A 20658-nucleotide genomic window follows, 5' to 3' on the forward strand; every position below is an offset into this window, starting at 1 on the left:
TTTGTGATAACCAATTTTATTTAATTTTTCGATTAACTTATTCTTCACACTCGTATTCCATTATATGGTCATTAAAGCTAATTACATTTTTATTTATAAAAACAAATTCACTTCCTTACTGAACGAATAAAAGCATTAGAAGAAACTGATAAGGGTATGACGCACCTCCTAATATTACTAAGAACTAAAATAAATCAACATGAAGACTAATAACGCGTAATGAGGTTTTACTTACACTTTCATTATAATCCCTCTTTTATTTTATTATTATCATTCGACATTCGACATTCGAGTTAGTAATTGTTACTACACCAATTAAACGTACAGTAATATTGTGATATAGAAATAGTGAAAAAGTTATAAAATGGCGACATTTACTCCAAAGAAAAGAGGTGTAAAAAATTCTCCGCTATCTGTTAGTGAAAAAGTTATAATTTTAAATGTATATGATTGCATAAAACACGATCACCCTAGTTTGTCTGTGCAAGAAAGTGTTGAGCGATGTGCCCGAATGACTGGAATTGGACAGTCCACGATTTTTAAATTATTGCGAGAAAGAAAGATATCAGGCCAGTTAAGTCCATGCAAGAGAAAATCAGGAAGACCAATAAAAATCTTAGGTGAAGACACCAAACGTGACATTCGAAGAAAAGTTCATTCGTTTTATTTTAAAAAGGAAATACCCACCCTTGACAAAATACTAATGGAGATAAGCCAAGATAACGATATTCCTTTGATATCCAGAAAACTTTTATGGAAAACTTTAAAAAGTATGAATTTTTCCTGGGAAAAGCACAATCGAAAGGCACTATTACTGGAAAGTGATGAAATCATTTGCTGGAGACGAAAATATTTGAGAACTATAAAACAGTACCGCAGAGAGCACAAGAAAAATTTTTATCTTGATGAGACGTGGATAAACGAAGGTTATATAGTCCAAAAAATGTGGCAAGATAAAAATGTAACAAGTGCTCGCCAAGCTTTCATAGAAGGCCTTTCGACGGGTATTAAAGTGCCTTCGGGAAAAGGGAAGAGGCTTATAATTGCTCACATTGGAAGCGAAGAAGGATTTTTAAAAGAAGGTTTGTTAAGCTTTGAGTCGTGTCGGACGGGAGATTATCATGAGGACATGAATTCGGATGTCTTCGAAGACTACTTCGGGGAAATGTTAAAATTTCTTCCAGCTGATTCGGTCGTGGTTATGGATAATGCAAGCTACCATTCAAGGCGCATAGAGAAGGTACCAACTTCAGCTTGGAGAAAGCAAGAAATTATTAACTGGCTGTCAAATAAAGGTATTCAGTTTGAGACGAATTCAATAAAGAAGGAACTACTAGCCGTAGTAAAACAACATAAATCTCGCTTCATAAAATATGCCGTAGAAGATGTAGCAGAAAAGTATAAAGTAACTGTGCTACGCCTACCGCCATATCATTGCGAATTAAATCCCATAGAACTTATATGGGCACAAGTTAAAGGATATGTTGCAAGGCACAATACCACATTTAAAATGAAAGATGTCAAGGTATTGTTTGATCAAGCCATTATGGAAATCACATCAGAAAACTGGCAAAAAGCAATCCAGCATGTTTTAAAAGAGGAAGATAAAATGTGGGAACTGGACAACTTGGTCGATCAGGTGGTTGACCCTATAATTATAACACCAGGGGATGATGACAGTTCTTCGGATGAAGACTATAGTGATGTAGAATTGTAATAACGTATCCAGTAAAGTTTTTGTAGTTTTTGTGAATAAATTGATTTAAACTCCCCACAAGTGTTTCAATATGTAAAGTTCATTCGTGTGTGTTTGTGAGTATTTCCCGATTTCGGTTCGTATATATTTTATTGTTACATTTTATATTTTTTTAATAACACTGTTCTGCTGTATTACATTTTTATTTCCTTTAATATGATTTTTAAGAATGCATATTTTTTTGTCAATTAACCCACTAGCGCGCCTCTGGCTCAGTGTTTATCTGTCGATAACAATGGACTAATCCCTTAAAACAGGGTGATACCTACCTGCTCTTTATGAAACGACAGAATTTTGCAATGCGGACGGAATTTATTGACGGATTATTGACGGATTACCCTGTAGCGCTTTTGAATACTTCATGAGATTTTATTACTCTACACTCATTAGAAATAGATTATAACTTTTTTAGTTTTAGATACAAAAATTATTTCATATTTTATCTACTTAATTTACAATAACATATTGATAATAATTAAAAAAGTATCTAATATTTAATTGGTAATCACGTAAAAAGAATTGCATTACAAAATCTAAACGATGTATTTTTGTATGCGCCTTACGATCAATGAATTTATCGAGATCAATATGAATAACGTAAAGAATATTCATCAATGCCAACTAGTCTTTTTTCAGCCATAGTTGACCGTAGTCAAGTTTTAATTCTCCTCAAAGTAGAGAATGTTCTTTTAGCACTAGATGCACTCAAAGCTTATGTCACAAAAATTTTTAACAAAATATGAATCCATCATTAAATCTTCGCTTATCCACTGCTGGACATAGATCTCTCTGATAATTTTCCATATTTTTCGATATTATGCCTCTTGAATCAAATTCCTTCAGCAACGTTTTAGAACATCACTCCAACGTGTTGCTATTCTCTCTACAACGTCAGCCACTCCTGATCTTCGTCGTAGCTGGCGGTTTGGGTTGATCTTCTACATCATCTACACAGTACGCTCCATCGCTCTTTGAGTCACACGTATCATTTGCACTGTTCTCCTTGTCATGGTCAACCTTTCCGCTCTGTAAACCAACACTGCCAAAACCTGATTAAATGTTTTTCTTTTAAAACATATTGGTATGTCGGACGATTTGAAAATGTCGTTCAGCTTACTGAAGTCTGCCCAAATCAATCTTACTTATACGACGGAGAAGCTCAGTGGTTTGGTTATATTTTCCAATGTGAATGTCATGACCTAGGTATTTATAGGCCATTACCTGGTCTATGGATCTTGTTCCTACGCATATATCTTCGCTGATTACAAGATTTGTCATCATCTGCATCATTTCTTCAGAAAAGCGAGATTTTAAATATTCTATAATGTTATCAATTATTGGAATGTCTATAGATTTCTAATTAATGCAGTTTTATTTCTATACCGATTTCATCCGTACTGCCACAAATTTCATCATATAAACTAAAAACATTTTTCTCGCTTTCCATTCAAAATTTTTAAAACATCATTAATCATATCACGTGCTCATTTTAAATCGATTTTTTATTTTTTGAAAAAATGACTTAATGGTAAAGAGCAAGAAGGCACTACTGATAAGCAGATAAGTCACAATAAAGTCAGTTTCAGATATATGTAGCAAATTTTAATATCTTTGCCTTTGCAGCAGTTTGTAGGTCACTCCACGAAGAGTGGAGTGGAGAGTATAGCGTCAAGGCATTCGTGAAATTTTGGCAGAGATTCTCGAAATAGAAGAACTCAGTTGTAACGTTCAACCCATCTCGTCCCGCACAAACCACTAAGCTGATGGCCCATCATATTTTTAAAAACTGCATTGCGTTTTGACCAAGCTTTAAAAAAAGAAATTATTTCTTTCGTCGTTTGAATTGCATTTCTCACAGATAATGGTTACAAAGATTTGCCAATTGAAAGATTTAAAATATTAATAATTTAATTTACTTAATATTAATTAAGTATGGTGACTAAACACCATCAATTTTTTTGAGGGTAATTGCTGCACCAACAGTAACAGAAATTATTACAGAATGGTCATCTGTATTCAAGCCTACGCAATACTTAACATCTAAGGTTGCTTTTTTTAAGTTTCTAATACAACTTGAGCTGAGTTTAAAAAAAAAAATTTTCACTTGGTTTGAGAAAGGAGCCATCGCCCCCTTCCTAGGATCCGGCTATGTCTTTACTAGGACAAAAGAACTGGACCAAGATGTAGAACTTCCGACTTTAGGCTGTACATAATTATGAGGGCAAATCACAACGCCCACAATGAAATGTTTATTTTTTTTCTATGGTTTCTACTTTATTTTCTTCTGTCCACATGTTTTTGAATTGCTTTGTATTAATAAATACGCTAATGTTTTCCTTTATGGAAAACCATAACCATTTTATCTTTAATAGGGTACAGGCAACTTCAAAAATTCAAGTGTACGAGTTTTTTACTAATGTATTTTAAAGAGGATGTTCAAATCTCATTCCATGTGAAATTTTCCTCCCTTGAAAATAGTATGTAGGTACATTATACAGAGGTTTTGAGAACTTAAAATTCCTTGAATATCCTGATATTTTTCTTTTTGTGTAGTTTCGGCAATTTAATTCCAATATGGTTAGTAAAAATCTTTATTTAGCAATTCTTTATAATTTTTCACTTTTACTGCAGGTGATCTTACGACAGGCTGTTGAGTAAGTGCACCGTTTTTTGTTTCACGTTCTCTAATGACTCGTTTCATGTTCCTTTCAAGCAGGATTAAATTTTTGGTAACAGGTAGAAGTTGCAGGGTGATAAATCTGGCAAATAAGGTGGGTACAACATGACTTTAAACTGAGTATTGTTTAAACAGCCATTGACAGAATGGGCATTGTGAGCTGGCGCGTTGTAGTGGTGGAAGTTTTCTCACAACGGGTATCTTTTTTCGAATTTTTTCTCGTAATTTTCGTAAAACATTTAAATATTCATTAACTCTTTGACCTTATCGTTAGCATTTTATGTGGACTAGGGGTTTCATCACAAGTTATGATCTCGAGAAGTCTAATTCTTTTTCGATACATTCCAGTGTTAAAACATGCATCTTTACCATGCATCTTATGTTCTGCCGTTAGAAGTCTAGCATACATTCTCCTTATGTTTAGTTCTTCATGCAAAAATCTCATTTCCATTATTTGCCTTCTTATGAACCTGCACATCCCTTTCTGCAATATGTAAGAGTACCTAATGCTCCATTACTATGGAGATTTTTACCACTGTTCTATTTTCCTCTTTCTTACTTTTTCAATATGAACTCCCTTGTACTTTTCATAGGGTTCTATGTTCTTGTCGATGCATATTCCAAGTAAGCCCTTTTTTTTTCTTAGACTTTTAATTTTATTTCTTCTTTCAAGTATGGCGTATACTTTTTCTTGTTTGAATTTCTGTATGCTGATGTCTTTAATTTCTTTCAATCATTTGTTGATCTATTTTTTGTTCTAATCTAGACTGATATAAATTTTTTGTCAAGGCATCATATAGTTATTCTATGTTTAATTTATTTTTCTTTGTTGGTGGTTTAATTTAATATTGCTTTACAATTAGTTTATACTGGTTTATAACGAGTATAAACTAATTTTATATCTGTAAAACTATCTAAACATGCTAAAAGTAAAAAAGTTTGACAGTTGTAGTTATGCACCTAATAAAACCAAATGTCTCTAGAGTTCAAGAAAAATACAAAATTAGCATTATCATCTTCTGTATTGCTCTCAATGATGCAATACATATTTCACATCTGGATAAATAAAACAAAGGATACTGCTACCGAACAAATGTTATTTTAGATTAAACAAGCAGCTAAAAAATAGAAATTTAATCCAAAAAACCAAACTAACACTACATTGAGCACTCATTGTACCAGTACTCACATATGGGCCCGAAACATGGACCATCTCCAAAACAGATGCAAATCATCTGCTCCTCTTAAAAAGGAAGATACTAAGAAGAGTAATGGGTTAATTCTGTAGGAATTGTATTTGTAGAAACTGATACAATTTCAATATGTACGAGAAGTATAAAGAAATATGTAAGCTTAGATAGACTGGACATGTGTCAAGATCAAATGAAAATTATCCACCCAGAAATAGAAGTAGGGGTAGACCAAGACTGAGATGTCTGAGAACAGGCAATGGTAGACGATATAAACAGAAATGACTGTTGAAATAAACTGGGGAAGAGGCTCAATTACGCTTCAATCAAAAAATACAAAGACAATATAGCACAAAGAAATATATTAAAAAACCTAGAAAGTAACTTTAGAGAAACCCCACACTGAATGCCACTATGTAAGACCACTTAGTTTCTGACTTGAGAAATATAATTATAAAACTTGGTGGTACTTCACTTCCTGAACCCTTAGATAAACTGAAACCCTTAAGCAAACCCAAATGTCCCATTTACCTAAGATATGCTGACAAAAAACTAAGCAGAGAAAAACATAAACACAGTTTGTCATCATAAATAAGGATTTTGTTAAAAAAATTTAATGGTCTTTAAAAGATATTCTATACCAGTGCCTTTGGAGACTCTTTTATACCTTTGATCTAACTTTATTTCACCCTACTAGTTCAAAATTATTATATACTTGAACATTTCTTGTTCATTTTTATCTATATTGAATTTAATAAATCCTACCAGCCTTGTCCACTCATTTTTTCATGTTCACACATATTATTAACTAACACAATTAGCAGAATTTATAATATATAATACCAAATAAGCTGTTAAGAATAAAGAAAACTGCAGTAGACTTCTACAAACTTATCATACTCTAATCATTTGAATTTTAAAAGATATTAGAAATATCCTTCTAAATTCTCTAATATTATTAGAAAGGAAAAGAAACATCAAAATTGTATTAATCTATAAATTTATTTACTTTAATAAAAAATATGCTACAGTACAAAAAATGGAATTATTAATACATTCAAAAATCAGTCTTGAAATTAAAGAACATTTGCTGTAATATAATTTAAATAATATTAGCCACCTCAAACTCAAACTCTTCAATCTGATTTCTGTTGAACCTGTGATTGATGTGATGACTTAATTGGCTTCCCAGTTTGAATAATAGGAATGGTTCTATGACTGGAAGATTTCTGTCCAATAGTAGGAGCTGTAATACTTAACACACCATCTGATGACAATTTAGAATCTACCTTTTCTATATCGCAATCTTCTGGCAACTTATACTTTCTAACAAAATGCCTGTAAACTGCACCATGCTCATCTTGTTTCTCTTCATGTTCAGCTTCAATAGTAATGGACCTGTCACCATTTACCTTCACAGTAATTTCTTCAGGTTTGAAATGCTGTACATCGAAATTGGCTTGGAATTTATGTTCATCAATTGTAACAGACGATCTGGGCCGATTGAGTATTTTAGAATTATGTCTAATTACCTCTGTATCTACTCTATCTGGGCCAAATAACCCCTGCGCTAAGGCAATGGAATTTAGGACGTCCTGGGTGATATCTTCAACAAATTTTCCATTAGGCACTGCAACTTGACGACGAGGGCAAGGATGAGCCCAATGGTTTTCACGGCACACTATAGGAATAAATGCCATTTTGGTTAATTCGAGACTTTAAAATAATTTAATAACACTAAACTCTTTGATTTAACCAATAGTTTACAACACTCCTGTTACTAGTTTACTAACCCTTAACTCAGATCACCGGTATTTATACAAACTTATTTTGAAAGTAGAAATGATGTAGAAATGTCAGGAATTTACTAGAATATTGTTTGGGACTCCTGTCAGAGAACTCGTGCTTATTGGTTAACCTATATAACGATATTCGAGAATCATCTGTTGTTGTTTTCGAGAACAATGATGAAATCATCGGATGAAATGCAACAATTAATCGAATATTTGGAATTGTGAGTGGCCTATATCAAAGGATGTTAGGTTATAACAACTCAATGTTTTATACAATAAAATTGATATGGGATACACTATTTTACGTATTTCATGTTAATAAAAAGTCGAATAATTACCTAAAAAATATATAATAAAAAGGTTTTTTCGAAAAATAATACATACCGTTTATATTTTACCTAATTTATTCACGCTAAGTATGTTAACAAAGTTTTCTGAATTTGTTAGTTTTGATATTATATTAGATAGGTATTTGAATGGATTTGTGTAGTTTTCAGTATTTTCTTTTTTAAGTTATCCCTAATAAAAACTAGTATTTTCAAATATTAACACAGAGCGATACTTACACCTACTGTTAAAGATTACCCAAACATTTTATACATTGAGCTACTATTAGATTACTATCAGGTATTCCAGAAATATACTATAGATATCCTTTTATTAGTATTTCACTATTCTTAAATCTCAATTTCTACGCTATAATACATAGGATAAGTTGGAACAATTTATTATGCCGTGGGCTATTATATACTTATTTAATATATTTTTATGAAGATATTTTGTTATGGTATTTTAGTATGTCGCCGTATTCTTCGGATATCCTGGACAGACCACATCACTAACATGGAAGTAATGCAGAGAATAGGCAAAAGCAAAGAAATAATCTTCACCGTAAAGAAACGGAAGCTTGAGTACTTCGGACATGTCATGAGGCATACTAAGTACCGGCTGCTACAGTTAATAGTCCAAGGAAGAATCGACAGTAGGAGGGGACCGGGAAGAAGACGACACTTATGGATGCATAACCTGCGACAATGGTTCGGACTAACATCGACCGAATGTTCAGAGGTGCCGTAAACAAAGTCAAAATAGCCTTGTTAATAGCCAACGTCCGAAACGGATAGGGCAAAGGAAGAAGATTTTAGTATGTAGTTACTATAAAGTGGAGATTAAACATAAATTGGCAAAATTGGGACTACCTTTCGGCATTCAAGTCGGCCGTTTTATTTTTTCTTTAGATAGAAACTCAATTAAAGTAGTTGCAATTCTACAACTGTGATTACCTTCCATTCTATAGTAATCACAAAATATAAATTTGAAAGAACTCTAAAGTAACAAAAATAACAGATACCTACATGTATTAATACGTGGTTAAATTAAAAATGATTATCAGTAATTTGTTTTACCATTTTTACTGGGAATAAGCCACAATTTTACTTCAAAATAAGTTTATTTTGACGTCTCGATTTCCACTTTGGAAATTAACATAATATTTTATCATAATATATAACCTTAAACATAATATTTTATCGCCAAATCAGTTCGGCTTTTTGTCTAATAAATGTACTAGTGATGCCATGTTTTCTGTGTTACATGAGGTATATCTATCACTAAATAGTAACATCTCCTCCGCCACCGTTTTCTACGACTATTCCAAAGCCTTTGACTGCGTAAATCACGACATTCTATTAAAAAAATTAACTTTCTATGGAATTCGGGGTGTGTCTTTGAATTAGTTCAAAACTTACTTGGTAGGTAGGAAACAATTGGTTAGAATAAAAGACACCGATTCTAGTTGTAAAGACATTGAGTGTGGAGTACCGCATGGTTCAGTATTAGGTCCCATCCTTTTTTTACTTTTCATTAATGACATCACTTACGTGAAAATTAAAGGGAAAGTTGTTCTATTTGCTAATGATACCAGTATTACTTGGAGCAGCTCTAATATTTCAACGCTTCATTCAATTATAACCGCTGATTTGCTTATAATCAAGGCTTGGTCAGACTCCAACTTACTTAGCTTTAACGTGGATAAGACAGTAGCATTATCTTATAGTCATTCAACCATTGCTTTTGAATGAGAGCCAAATCAGTATCGTTAATTCCGTGAAATTTCTATGTATTCTTGTCGACAGCGATCTTAAATGGTCCTTGCATACTGACTGCTTAAGGAAGACACTAGCCTCAGCTTGCTTTGCAATAAGATCTGTTTCGAAGGAACTAAATTTATCTTCTGTCAAAATGGCATATTTCTCATTGTTCGAGTCCCATTTTCGATATGGGCTTCCATTTTGGGGTTCTAGTACAGCGGCCCAACTTGATACTATTTTTAAGTTGCAAAAAAGAGCAATTCGTTATCTATTTGGTCTCAAACAAACAAATCATTGCAAGACCTACTTCAAAAATCACGGAATTTTGACGCTTTCCTCTTTATTTATTTTGGAAACGGTTTGTTTGATTCGCAAACATCTAAACATTTTTCCTGATAGACCTGATCATGGCTACTCCATTAGAAATTCGGATTGTAACGTTTATTTACCGATCCCGTCCACTCAGCTAGTAAAGAATTCTATTCTATATAGTGCAAAAAAACTTTATAATCACCTTCCAAGAGAAATTAAATCCGCAACATCTTTCATAAGTTTCGTAAGATGACAAAAATCTATCTCTCTGAAAGACCATATTATTCAGTTGACGAGTTTCTAAATGTATAACAAAGAAACAAAATTAGTATTGTTTATAATTACATTTGGGTGTCTCAAGCAGTGGCTACAATTTGTCTCATTTGTTGTTGTCTGTACAAATTATGTAAGTTATACAATAATTTTACTAATTTAAAATTGTATTGTTCTGTCTTTTTATTATATTTGTTTTTGTTTTATACTTTTTGTACTTTTTGACTGATTTTTTTTGACTTTGTCCATAAAATTGTTCAATAATTTTCAGTGACAATAAAGCATTATTTCATGATTTCTATTCTATTCTAATCATTCTCAAAATACCGAAGTGTAAATCGAAACGTCAAAATAGGTAAAATTAGTAATAGACAAAAAACAGTAAAAATAGTAAATTGTATTAAGATGCCACAAGAAAATAGCTTCAGAGCAATAATTTGTTTTTATTATATTTCTTACCGTCCGGTCTAGCAGATTAGTAGCCAGCACCGGTTGCGAACCCTAATGTGCTAATACCATAATACAATCGAATACTGAACGAAGATTCTCGATCTCGAGTGTTCAGGAATATTCTAGTGACACTGTATACGGGTATAAAAGCTACTCCACTGGCGCGGAGAATTAGAATCAGTTCAAATCTCAGAAAGAAATTTAAAGTACGCGAAGGTAGCGAAGTGAATTTTGATTAAAAAAGTTTAATAATAAAGTGTAAAGATGTCTATTCTACCATATTTGTTTGGCGATGTATCCCACAGCAGACCATCAAGGCTTTTTGATCAACATTTTGGAATGGTTTTGGAACCTGAAGATCTGTTTCAACCCGTGTCCAGACATTTCCTCAGATGTCCTGCTGGTTACACGAGGAACTGGAGGTCTGCAGCCTCTGGAAACGATTCTGGCTCTACAGTAAATTACGGTAAAGACCAGTTCTCAGCCAACCTAGACGTCCAGCAGTTTAAACCCGAAGAAATTTCTGTAAAAGTAACAGGAGACCGGGAAGTTACCATCGAAGGAAAACACGAAGAAAAAGAAGACGAACATGGTCACATTTATAGACACTTCGTCAGAAGATATGTTTTGCCCAAAAATTATGATATGGGTAAAATCGAGTCAAAGCTGTCTTCAGATGGTGTCCTTTCAATTATTGCTCCCAAAGTTGAGAATGGATCCTTACCGCACAAAAGTATTACTGTGGAACAAACTGGAAAGCCAGCGAAAGCAGTAGAAGGAGAAAAAGAAGCTGTTGAGAAAAAATAAAAAATGAACTATTTTGTTTCGTGTTAAGTATTCCGTTTATTCGCATTATTTTGAACTTGATCTTATGTTCATTTTATAAATGTTTTTGTTTGTTATACTTCGATATTTCCAATATTCTTTAAGTTAAAGTAACATGTAGTTTTATCATATAGAATATTGCAGGTCATGTAAAATTATAAAATATGTGTAAGACTGATTTCATCCAAATATTTTTTACATTGTCCTATTTTTTTTTTTTAATAAAACTAGTAATAAAAATTTGGTTTTTTTTTTTGTTATATACCTGATTTATTATCATTTAGAGTGTTGAATCTTTTTTGTACTTTTTTTCTTCTAAAAACATTTTGAACAAAAAAGATAGTTTTTATCCATTTGAATTACAAACTAAAAGTAAATGTCTAAATATAATTGATTTAAAATCCTACTAGTAAACATTTTTGAAATTTTCGAACTTTCTAATTTTCACTGTACTTCAAACACTGTTTCTTATATTTCATGCGTATTAGCATGTATTAGTACACATATTGTAACTTGATATTTATAATTTATATATATAATTAGCTCATATAATGCTTTCTTTTTACATAAAGTACAGGTATGTCGAACATTTTGTTCTTTGGGTTGATAACTGCTCAGGTCAAAATAAAAATTGGAGTTTTTTTATATTTCCTTGCATATATTGTAAATTCTGACGCCATATCTGCTCAAGATATTTGTATTTAGTATTTCGAACCAGGACACACCTTCATGTTCGCTGATGCGCTTCTACCATCAGGTGAAACCTTAGACAAGGAAAGAGAGTGAAACTATCTTTAAAAAAACAAAAGAAAACCTACGATTTTAACGATTTTGTGACAGCTGTTGAAAATGCAAATTCAAAAAAGGTTGTAATAAAAACAATGCAGTAGACAGGTTTTTTAAGTGTCAAGATTTCACATCACAAGCAAAATTAAAAAAATAGAGCCTCCTCCTCATTTGTTGATCTATTTTTTGTTCTAATCTAGACTGATATAAATTTTTTGTCAAGGCATCATATAGTTGTTCTATGTTTAATTTATTTTCCTCTGTTGGTGGTTTATTTTTATATTGCTTTACAATTAGTTTATATTGGTTTATAACCAGTATAACCTAATTTTATATCTGTAAAACTATTTAAACATGCTAAAAGTGAAAAGTTTGACAGTTGTAGTTATGCACCTAATAAAACCAAATGTCTCCAGAGTTCAAGAAAAATACAAAATGAGCAGTATCATCTTCTGTATACGAACATAATGAAAATGTAACTACCTTAGACAAGTTCTTATACAAATCTGGTTGTAGTATTGCTCTCAATGATGCATTGGAACCAGAAGTAACAAAAACACCTGATATCATTATGGAACATAATACATAGAAAAACAAGTACAAGTTAAATACATATTTCACATCTGGATAAGTAAAACAAAGGATACTGCTACCGAACAAATGTTATTTTAGGTTAAACAAGCAGCTAAAAAATAGAAATTTAATCCAAAAAACCAAACTAACACTACATTCAACACGCATTGTACCAGTACTCACATATGGGCCAGAAACATGGACCATCTCCAAAACAGATGTAAATCATCTGCTCCTCTTAAAACGGAAGATACTAAGAAGAGTAATGGGTGCAATCTGTAGGAATGGTATTTGTAGAAACTGATACAATTTCAATATGTACGAGAAGTATAAAGAAATATGTAAGCTTAGATAGACTGGACATGTGTCAAGATCAAATGAAAATTACCCACCCAGACAAACCCTATTAGCGGCATCAGTAGGAAATAGAAGTAGGGGTAGACCAAGACTGAGATGGAGAGATTGTGTGGACAAAAATGCAAAGAAGATTGACATAGCAAACTGGCAATGGTAGATGATAAACAGAAATTACTGTTGAAATAGACTGGGGAAGATTTAAGGCTCAATTAGGCTTCAATAAAAAAATACAAAGACAATATAGCACAAAGAAATATATTAAAAAACCTAGAAAGTAACTTTAGAGAAACCCCACACTGAATGCCACTACGTTAGACCACTTAGTTTCTGACTTGAAAAACATAATTATAAAACTTGGTGGTACTTCACTTCCTGAACCCTTAGATAAACTGAAACCCCTAAGAAAACCCAAATGTCCCATTTACCTAAGATATGCTGACAAAAAACTAAGCATAGAAAAACATAAACACAGTTTGTCATCATAAATATGGATTTTCTTAAAAAATTTTAATGGTCTTTAAAAGATATTCTATACCAGTGCCTTTGGAGACTCTTTTATACCATTGATCTAACTTTATTTCTCCCTACCAGTTCAAAATTATTATATACTTGACAATTCTTGTTCATTTCTATTTATATTGAATTTAATGAAACCTGCCTGCCTTGTGCACTCATTTTTAAGAGTTCATGTTCACACAAATTATTAACTAACACAATTAACAGAATTTATAATATATAATAGCAAATAAGCTGTTAATAATAAAGAAAACTGCAGTAGACTTCTACAAACTTATACTCTAATCATTTGAATTTTAAAGGATATTAGAAATAAACTTTTAAACTCTCTAATATTATTAGAAAGGAAAAGAAACATCAAAATTGTATTAATTCATAAATGTATTTACTTTAATAAAAAATATGCTACAGTACAAAAAATGGAATTAATAATACATTCAAAAATCAGTCTTGAAATTAAAGAACATTTGCTGTAATATAATTTAAATAATATTAGCCCCCTCAAACTCAAACTCTTCAATCTGATTTCTGTTGAACCTGTGATTGATGTGATGACTTAATTGGCTTCCCAGTTTGAATAATAGGAATGGTTCTATGACTGGAAGATTTCTGTCCAATAGTAGGAGCTGTAATACTTAACACACCATCTGATGACAATTTAGAATCTACCTTTTCTATGTCGCAATCTTGTGGCAACTTATACTTTCTAACAAAATGCCTGTAAACTGCACCATGCTCATCTTGTTTCTCTTCATGTTCAGCTTCAATAGTAATGGACCTGTCACCATTTACCTTCACAGTAATTTCTTCAGGTTTGAAATGCTGTACATCGAAATTGGCTTGGAATTTATGTTCATCAATTGTAACAGACGATCTGGGCCGATTGAGTATTTTAGAATTCTGTCTAATTACCTCTGTATCTACTCTATCTGGGCCAAATAACGCCTGGGCTAAGGCAATGGAATTTAGGACGTCCTGGGTGATATCTTCAACAAATTTTCCATTAGGTACTGCAACTTGACGACGAGGGCAAGGATCTGCAACTTGACGACGAGGGCAAGGTTGAGCCCAATGGTTTTCACGGCACACTATAGGAATAAATGCCATTTTGGTTAATTCGAGACTTTAAAATAATTTAATAACACTAAACTCTTTGATTTAACCAACAGTTTACAACACTCTTGTTACTAGTTTACTAACCCTTAACTCAGATCACCGGTATTTATACAAACTTATTTTGAAAGTTTTGAAAGTAGAAATGTCAGTCAGGAATTTACTAGAATTGTTTGGGACTCCTGTCAGAGAACTCGTGCTTATTGGTTAACCTATTTAACGATATTCGAGAATCATCTGTTGTCGTTTGTCGTTTTCGAGAACAATGATGAAATCATCGGATGAAATGCAACAATTAATCGAATATTTGGAATTGTGAGTGGCCTATATCAAAGGATGTTAGGATATAACAACTCAATGTTTTATACAATAAAATTGATATGGGATACACTATTTTACGTATTTCATGTTAATAAAAAGTCGAATAATTACCTAAAAAATATATAATAAAATGTTTTTTTCGAAAAATAATACATACCGTTTATATTTTACCTAATTTATTCACGCTTAGTATGTTAACAAAGTTTTCTGAATTTGTTAGTTTTGATATTATATTAGATAGGTATTTAAATGGATTTGTTTAGTTTTCAGTATTTTCTTTTTAAGTTATCCCTAATAAAAACTAGTATTCAAAATCCTTTTTTAAATATTAACACAGAGCGATACTTACACCTACTGTTAAATATTACCCAAACATTTTATACATTGAGCTACTATTAGATTACTATCACGTATTCCAGAAATATACTATAGATATCCGTTTATTAGTATTTCACTATTCTTAAATCTCAATTTCCACGCTATAATACGTAGGATAAGTTGGAACAATTTTTTATGCCGTGGGCTATTATATACTTATTTAATATATTTTTATGAAAATATTTTGTTATGGTATTTTAGTATGTAGTTACTATAAAGTAGAGATTAAACATAAATTGGCAAAATTGGGACTACCTTTCGGCATTCAAGTCGGCCGTTTTATTTTTTCTTTATATAGAAACGTTAATTAAAGTAGTTGCAATTCTACAACTGTGATTCACTTCCATTCTATAGTAATCACAAAATATAAATTTGAAAGAACTCCAAAGTAACAAAAATAGCAGATTTAGACTACATAAATATGTATGAATATGTGTTTAGGAAATTGAGAAGTCAACATTCATTGTTAGTAACAGCTTTGAACCAAATATCATACTAGCGTATGAAATAGTGTAAATAAAAATTTTATATTTCTAAAAAGTGTTGTCTATTGAGAACCTTATATGTATTAATAGGTGGTTAAATTAAAAATGATTATCAGTAATTTTTTTTACGATTTTTACTGGGAATAAGCCACAATTTTACTACAAAATAAGTTTATTTTGACGTCTCGATTTCCACTTTGGAAATCATTCTCAAAATACCGAAGTGTAAATCGAAACGTCAAAATAGGTAAAATTAGTAATAGAAAAAAAAACAGTAAAAATAGTAAATTGTATTAAGATGCCACAAGAAGATAGCTTCAGAGCAATAAATTGTTTTTATATATTTCTTGCCGTCCGGTCTAGCAGATTAGTAGCCAGCACCGGTTGCGAACCCTTCCAATCGAATACTGAACGAAGATTCTCGAGTGTTCAGGAATATTCTAGTGACACTGTATACGGGTATAAAAGCTACTCCACTGGCGCGGAGAATTAGAATCAGTTCAAATCTCAGAAAGAAATTTAAAGTACGCGAAGGTAGCGAAGTGAATTTTGATTAAAAAAGTTTAATAATAAAGTGTAAAGATGTCTATTCTACCATATTTGTTTGGCGATGTATCCCACAGCAGACCATCAAGGCTTTTTGATCAACATTTTGGAATGGTTTTGGAACCTGAAGATCTGTTTCAACCCGTGTCCAGACATTTCCTCAGATGTCCTGCTGGTTACATGAGGAACTGGAGGTCTGCAGCCTCTGGAAACGATTCTGGCTCTACAGTAAATTACGGTAAAGACCAGTTCTCAGCCAACCTAGACGTCCAGCAGTTTAAACCCGAAGAAATTTCTGTGAAAGTAACAGGAGACCGGGAAGTTACCATCGAAGGAAAACACGAAGAAAAAGAAGACGACCATGGTCATATTTATAGACACTTCGTCAGAAGATATGTTTTGCCCAAAAATTATGATATGGGTAAAATCGAGTCAAAGCTGTCTTCAGATGGTGTCCTTTCAATTATTGCTCCCAAAGTTGAGAATGGATCCTTACCGCACAAAAGTATTACTGTGGAACAAACTGGAAAGCCAGCGAAAGCAGTAGAAGGAGAAAAAGAAGCTGTTAAGAAAAAATAAAAAATGAACTATTTTGTTTCGTGTTAAGTGTTCCGTTTATTCGCATTATTTTGAACTTGATCTTATGTTCATTTTATAAATGTTTTCTGTTTGTTTTACTTCGATATTTCCAATATTCTTTAAGTAAAAGTAACATGTAGTTTTGCCATATAGAATATTGCAGGTCATGTAAAATTATAAAACATGTGTAAGACTGATTTCATCCAAATATTTTTTACATTGTCCTATTTTTTTTAATAAAACTAATAATAAAAATTTGGTTTTTTTTGTTATATACCTGATTTATTATCATTTAGACTGTTGAATCTTTTTTGTACTTTTTTTTCTTCTAAAAACATTTTGAACAAAGAAGATAGTTTTTATCCATTAGAATTACAAACTAAAAGTAAATGTCTAAATATAATTGATTTTAAATCCTACTAGTAAACATTTTTGACATTTTCAAACTTTCTAATTCTAATTTTCACTGTACTACAAACACTATGTTTCTTATATTTCATGCGTATTAGTACACATATTGTAATTAGTGTTATTTTATATATTTAGGGCTTCACAATTTTTGTAGAATATCTTCATGTGTTGGATATAAATATCTTAGGATGTATCTAGTCAACACGATTGCCTGATACACTGCCGTCCTTAAGAAAAACACCGAATATGCAAAAATTATGAAAATTTAGTTGAGCGCGAAAGTTAGATCTAAAGAGTTTATACTACATGATTATTTAAGAAAAGTACAGTACATATTTACAATCCCAAATATATATTCTGAAAGAAATACTAAACCTAGGCATCTACGAAAACATGAGTGGAACTATAGAAGAATCCCGCAACTACAACATTACTTAGGTAAAACCCCGCATATACTTGACGAAGCCTGCAGTGACTGTGTTTATACTAAGCAATAATACACAATCGCGGTGTTTTTGCTATGTAATTGGCGCGATTAGCGAAAGTATTTGTCAGACAAAATGTGTTTCAATCGTCCATTCCTATCTGCTCTAAAAAAGATGGACGTGTGAAGGCGGCTTGTACTTAAAAGCAAATTATTTACTATACTATAAACATTGATACGCATATAGAAAGGCGCTATATCGTAGATACCTGCCTAGTGATTTAACCATACAGGTCGTGCCCAAGGATTATTTAGCAACCTACCCCCCTAATCAATCCTCTAATAAGGTTTAATATGGGCCATGAAGAGTGCGAACTGTGTGAAGCATTCCAACTACACAATAAAGAGCATAATTCTGATAACTTGAAACCAGCATGTAGTGAATATGGTAGCTGGAAAGAACACATTCAACGTGCCAGAGATTCAAGAGAATTATACCGTTTGGATACAAATGAACCAGATACATCAACGACCTTTAAAGTCTATGTTGACTTACAAAAAGTCATAATGTTACTAAGAATCGATATGTTTAAGAAAACAATATTTACCCAAAAAATATCTCTACTCTCTACTGCTTCTACAGTTCTAATGGCTTTATAGGTCTAAGTTCGACATATGGGACGAATTAAAGAATTAAAAGGAGATCACACTTTTTATTTAATTTAAATGTTTTGTAATGGATTGTTTCGTATGTTTAACCTTTACTCATTTCATCCAAAATTTCAATAAGTAGATTTATTAAAGCGCAGGTACTGAAAGGGCTGGGACACATAGAGTGAAGAAAAAATGACCTACTGATTAAGGAGGTCACCAGATAGAAGCCAGAAACTGAAAGACCAAGGGGAGGACCTAGAGAGAGATGGGAGATGAGAGATATCAAAATCCTGAAAGTTAGAAACTGGAGAGACCTATGCACAGATCGAAATAAGTAGAAGAAAATTGTAACAAAAGCCAAGTCATGTAACAAACTTTGGCAATACACAAGAATAATGCGGAGTGATTCACCCCGATAAGCGAATCAGAGAGTTCTAAGTAAGAACGGCAAATATTCTATCAGGAATGGAAGGCCTTGATGATGATGATTCTAACAGAATATTTTAAAAAAAGTAAAGGATTGTGATGCTAAAATTGTTAACTGATATTGAGTATGGTATTTGGGTATCATTTATTCTAACTGGGTTATTAAGTTTAATCATGTAAATTTTTAAAATTACCTATCTTTAGTTGAAAGCAACAATTTGATATTATATCATCTGTTTTTAAGGAGAGGAATGGATTGCTTCCAAAGGACATATTCTACGAGGTTTGTCTTAGCAGCCGCGTGAAGTTTTCGATGACAGATATGGAACAACTTTTAAAACTACTAAATATAATGTCAGACGATCAAATTAATTACAAGAGATTTGTCGACATGATAAACGTTAATGCTCCGACAATAGAATTAATGTCAACTAAGGATATTCCTCCCGAAAAGCTTTACTACATCACAACATATCAAGCTGCAGGGTGTGATTATTTATTTATTAACAACGCAAGTAAGTAAATTGGTACGATTTTTTACTAAAAAATTCGAAAATTCAAAAAGTATATTTAACACAATGCACAAATGTAGTGCACAGTGGAGGCATGTTGTCGAGTCGGCTAAAACCCACGAAGGGTTGTAATGCCACGGAGTAAGTAAGTAAGCACAAATGTACTTATTTGTGAGGTTTCTTAATATTTGACCAACTGCGCCAACTACTCTCTCAACTCATTCCTCTATTTTTTTCCGCGACTGCCGTCTCTGAAGTCACACGAAACTGCGATTGGTAAGAAACCTAAGGACCCGCGCTAACAACGCTACTGTTTTAACACAACGGTTGAAGACTAGTTTCATCTGCAAGCTGTTTACAACCAATTTAGAACCTAAATAAAACCTGTGTCCGCCCACGAAGCGACTGCTTTTGGACCAGTTTCGTTAAATTTTCGATGATAAAAAGTTATTCGTTATTCGTATATTTTTTGTAATAGCCTCTTCATTTTTACTTATCTCTAACTACCAATTTTAATGTGTACACAAAATTAAAATAAAATTCCAAAATAGTTATATCCGTAATTTTTTTCAATTAGATATTAATTTGAAGTTCCATTCTAAAAGAAAACGGGGCTCGGAAAATGCTCTCCTCCACTTTAACTTGGCGGTATTTTACGAGTAGGTATGATCACTTTAACTTTTTACACATTCTCTGTGTATTTCATCTATAAATTAGATCATAAAATTTAGATCCTCTTTTACAATTTGTTTAAGTTTCAGCTCTTAATGTTAATAAACAATGGAAATATGATTTTAGCACGGCAGGAAATGCGGTGGACGGGAACCCCCCACTCTTGACAAGAGAACCCATTCCATATATTACAGCTGAAATGAAAACCAACACATAGATGGGGTGGGATTTATTGTAAACCGAAGAACAAAAGGCCTTATTATTGACTTTAAAGCCTACAGTCAAAGAATGTACTATTTGCGCTTAAAAGGAAAATTCTTTAATTACAGTTTTATCAATACACATGCCCCAACTGATGACAAACCAGAGGAAATAAAAGAACAGTTCTTCGAAGAGCTAGAGCAAGCCTACAGGAGATGTCCCAGAAATGACATTACGATTTTATTAGGTGACCCGAATGCAAGAATAGGACGAGAGCGAGTTTTCATGCCCACGATAGGAAAGCATAGCCTATACAACATCAGTAGCGATAATAAATT

The 20658-nt window shown here is 32.4% G+C and overlaps 5 protein-coding genes across 5 annotated transcripts in view; 3 read left to right on the forward strand and 2 right to left on the reverse strand.

The window, feature by feature from the left end:
- Positions 1 to 20658, forward strand: part of LOC140445322 (EF-hand domain-containing family member B) — a 48890-nt gene that overhangs the window by 24906 nt on the left and 3326 nt on the right. Inside the window, exon 7 of the mRNA XM_072537294.1 lies at positions 19180 to 19450. Within this exon, the coding sequence (XP_072393395.1) occupies positions 19180 to 19450 (271 nt within the window). The remainder of the gene's footprint in view (positions 1 to 19179; positions 19451 to 20658) is intronic.
- Positions 6607 to 7559, reverse strand: LOC140445326 (alpha-crystallin B chain-like). The gene has a single exon (XM_072537297.1). It carries the CDS (start codon positions 7321 to 7323, stop codon positions 6760 to 6762), a length of 564 nt encoding a protein of 187 aa, XP_072393398.1. The 5' UTR covers positions 7324 to 7559; the 3' UTR covers positions 6607 to 6759.
- LOC140445327 (protein lethal(2)essential for life-like) lies at positions 10676 to 11584 on the forward strand. The gene has a single exon (XM_072537298.1). It carries the CDS (start codon positions 10806 to 10808, stop codon positions 11346 to 11348), a length of 543 nt encoding a protein of 180 aa, XP_072393399.1. The 5' UTR covers positions 10676 to 10805; the 3' UTR covers positions 11349 to 11584.
- Positions 13962 to 14917, reverse strand: LOC140445324 (alpha-crystallin B chain-like). The gene has a single exon (XM_072537296.1). The coding sequence runs from the start codon at positions 14703 to 14705 to the stop codon at positions 14115 to 14117; it is 591 nt and encodes a 196-aa protein (XP_072393397.1). The 5' UTR covers positions 14706 to 14917; the 3' UTR covers positions 13962 to 14114.
- On the forward strand, positions 16342 to 17275 carry LOC140445328 (protein lethal(2)essential for life-like). Its single transcript, XM_072537299.1, has one exon. The coding sequence runs from the start codon at positions 16478 to 16480 to the stop codon at positions 17018 to 17020; it is 543 nt and encodes a 180-aa protein (XP_072393400.1). The 5' UTR covers positions 16342 to 16477; the 3' UTR covers positions 17021 to 17275.

The sequence above is a fragment of the Diabrotica undecimpunctata genome, chromosome 7 (genome assembly GCF_040954645.1).
Source record: "Diabrotica undecimpunctata isolate CICGRU chromosome 7, icDiaUnde3, whole genome shotgun sequence".
Classification (NCBI taxonomy): Eukaryota; Metazoa; Arthropoda; class Insecta; order Coleoptera; family Chrysomelidae; genus Diabrotica; species Diabrotica undecimpunctata.